This window comes from Amphimedon queenslandica, unplaced genomic scaffold, assembly GCF_000090795.2.
Source record: "Amphimedon queenslandica unplaced genomic scaffold, v1.1 AMPQUscaffold_11755, whole genome shotgun sequence".
In the NCBI taxonomy this organism is placed as follows: domain Eukaryota; kingdom Metazoa; phylum Porifera; class Demospongiae; order Haplosclerida; family Niphatidae; genus Amphimedon; species Amphimedon queenslandica.
Genome location: NW_003548003.1, coordinates 1 through 3,540, shown reverse-complemented (window position 1 = coordinate 3,540; position 3,540 = coordinate 1). Strand labels below are relative to the sequence as shown.

At 36.5% G+C, this 3,540-nt stretch overlaps 1 protein-coding gene across 1 annotated transcript; it reads left to right on the top strand.

Annotated features, from left to right (window-relative positions):
- Positions 1 to 662: 662 nt before the first annotated feature.
- LOC105315111 (rRNA 2'-O-methyltransferase fibrillarin-like) lies at positions 663 to 1,168 on the top strand (the record flags this gene model as incomplete). The annotated part of the gene is made up of 2 exons (XM_011409629.1): positions 663 to 707; positions 762 to 1,168. Coding segments are annotated over exons 1-2 (452 nt in total), but the record flags the coding sequence as incomplete, so codon positions are not given.
- Positions 1,169 to 3,540: the final 2,372 nt, after the last annotated feature.

Sequence of the window (3,540 nt, the reverse complement as noted above, 5' to 3'; positions counted from 1 at the left end):
AATTAAGTGCCAGTAATATATGTATGTGTGTGTGTGTTTGTACGTATGTATATTCTTTCTCTATCTCTCTGAACAATGTCTCTCTCTTCGGAGTGATGACAAAAGATCAATAGAATCTCGCTCTTCGGAGTGATGATAAAAGATCAATAGAATCTCGCTCTTCGGAGTGTTGATAAAAGATCAATAGAATCTCACTCTTCGGAGTGATGATAAAAGATCAATAGAATCTCGCTCTTCGGAGTGTTGATAAAAGATCAATAGAATTTCGCTCTTCGGAGTGATGATAAAAGATCAATAGAATCGTTGATAAAAGATCAATAGAATCTCGCTCTTCGGAGTGATGAAATTATGTATGTCAATTATACACATACAAACATCATTAAAATAATATTATTTGTTAAATCTATACAATCACTGTATATAATTTCATTTGATAAAATAATTATTTTAATTAATAATAAACAATTACTAATTTTTTATTAATTGTATTTTGGGTGTCAGGACTGTCCCTAAACAAGGTTTTGTTCTCCACTCCTTTGCTCCTTAGTTCACCTGTCTATTGCTCTTTATAGTAACGGTGTACTTTTAGTCCTGTAATAATAATAATCAATAATATTAATAATAATAATGTTTTAATTTTTGGCGCCACAATATTAATAAAAATGGCTGAAGGTTTGGGGGAAAGAGAGATAGATCTCCTTTTGGATGTAAGTATTTCTTTTAAAGCTTACTTCTTAAGTTCCATTTCTTTACTTGTACAGGATGAGATGGAGGATTCTCCACAAAGAGATGGCAATTCTGCCAATTTGACACCGCCACCTGCTCCTCGTGGTCAAGGTGGTTCTCCTCCCCGGGGTGGTGGAGATACAGGAAGAGGAGGTGAAGTGGACGTGGGTCGTCATCACAATGATGTAGGTGGGGGCGAATCTGGTGTACGTGGTCGTGATGACGACCAAGATAATGCTTATGGAGCTGTAGAGCCACACCAGGGACGGGGAAGAGGCAGGGGAGTTGGAGAAGGTAGGGGAGATGGAAGAGGAGAAAACAGGGGAGGTGGAAGATCTAGAGGAGGAAGCAGGGGAGGTGGACAAGGCAGGGGAGGTGGACAAGGCAGGGGAGGTGGACGAGGCAGGGGAGGTGGACGAGGACTAGGTCATGGTGGTGGAAGGTGGAGAGGAAGAGGACAAGGAAGAGGGAGGGGATTTTACAGCCAACGTAGCCAGTGGAGAGGAGACACCACAGTTACTGAATTGGAACTGCTACTCCAAATACCGTACAGCAGGAAATATTTGCGGGGAATTAAATTTTGCGAGTTTGCGATTCCATTTAAAGCGCAAAATTTAAATCCGCAAAATAATAAAATTCATGCATGACCACAGTAGATAATGCTACAATAACTGTCAAAACCGCAAATATTTAATCCGCAAACCAGGTTATTTTTAAGGATTCGCAAAAATTTTCTCCGCAAAATTAACCAGCTGTACGGTACTTAGTTATATTATAAATAATAGTAATAGACGTAATTACAGATATCGATATTAAGTTAAAAATAGGCCTATTTATTTTATTTATTACTACTGTACATGTACATTATTATTATTATTATCATTATTTTAAACCATATTTTTAAGCCATATTTTTAGTTCTGTACTATAGTATAATTATTTTTAATGACATTTATTATTATATATTAAACAAAAAAGAACTAGTTTAACAAAGGCATGTCAAATTGAGGTCCATTGCTTAGCTATACAGTACAACTCAAACTCATCATATATGTACATATAAAACATAATACACAAAATAAGTTGATCTTATCATCACTCCGAAGAGCGTGATTAATATTGATCTTATCATCACTCCGAAGAGCATGATTAATATTGATCTTATCATCACTCCGAAGAGCGTGATTATATCATAGATATTAAATGACAGGGATTGGAAACGGAAGCATGGGCGTAGCCCAACCTCCATTCATGTGTATTGCTGCTAGGCTGACAGAGGCTCGTTGAAATTTTTTGTCACAATTTACCCTTGATTTTCTTTCTTTTAGGAGCAATATCTCGCAAACAAGTGTTCCTATGCAAGTGAAATTAATGCATCAAGAAGCCTAATGTTTCCTCTTTATAATTCTGTTTTCTATTGTACAGATAATTTTACCATGTTAATGTTATGGCACTTTTAAAACCATAAAATGCATTTTTTGTCATTATAATCCCTTTTTTGAAAACAAGCTAGAGTAAAGTGCAATATCTTTATAATCATATGAAAGAGTTTCCATTTGCATATCGAATGATACTAGTTAGGGTTAGAATCCATGAAGCATGAGTTTGTTACAACAGAAAAAGGGCGAAAAGTGAAAAAATTTTGTTGTACCTATAACTCGTTGCAAAATAGCGTTGTAGAAGTAAAAACCTTGCTGCAGGTAGTCCAACACTTTCTATATGGAACGGTAGGTATATCATAAGTAAGCGTCCTCTTGGACCTCCATAAATATCCTTCGAAGTCCTTGCAGTACAGCCTCACTAATGGAGGAGATGGGAAATCAATCAGGTATTGTGCCGGTAACCAATAGCAACATCAACCAGCCTACGCCCCCGTTTCCAATCCCTTTCATTTACTCTAATATCTATGATTATATTGATCTTGTCATCACTCCGAAGAGCGTGATTAATATTGATCTTATCATCACTCCGAAGAGCGTGATTAATATTGATCTTATCATCACTCCGAAGAGCGTGATTAATGAGAGAGAGAGAGAGGAATACATGTACATATATTGCACACACATAAGACTCTAAGACATTCATACAAACACGTAATACAATCCCATCATCATCACACATAACAAGCAATCACACATTATAAACACACAATAATTACATGTACTGTACATAAATACATTAAATTTATATGCTATTAGCAATCTCCACTAATGAGTGAGATTTTACTTCTGGGCCCACCTTCCATCCCCAATCTCCATTCCATTATTATAAATAGAGTCAAGAGTTTTATAATCATAATATCTACCACAAAACTTTTGTGGTTTTAATTATCTACTGTAATATCTCTTTGACTATCCCAGAAGACACATCATGATCAAGTACATGTACAGATTTGTATGCTTGTACATGTATAATCACATAACACATACATCTGTTATTCCTGCTGATCTGAACCCATTCTTAATTATATCAGGATTGGCTTGCATGTAGTCATAAAACAATTTAAGCCATTGTGCCCCAAGAGGCTTCATTGTAGAAAGCCTAAGGTCTATTGTAGGGCTAGGGTTTTGAGTGTTTTCAAGGGCTTCACATACTTTAAGTGAGTACCACTCAATGAACTTGTTCCTCATGAAGTCCTTGCAAGGTTTGTTCACCGATATGTCCAATGGCAGTAGCCTATCAGTGCAATTTGGTGGTACGTGTACGAAATGGATATTGTTTTCCATTAAAAGGTCAATGGTAGACTGGCACATCTGACCTTTCAAAACGTCAAAAATGACCAAGGCTGGCTGTGGAGATGATACATGGCTCTGAG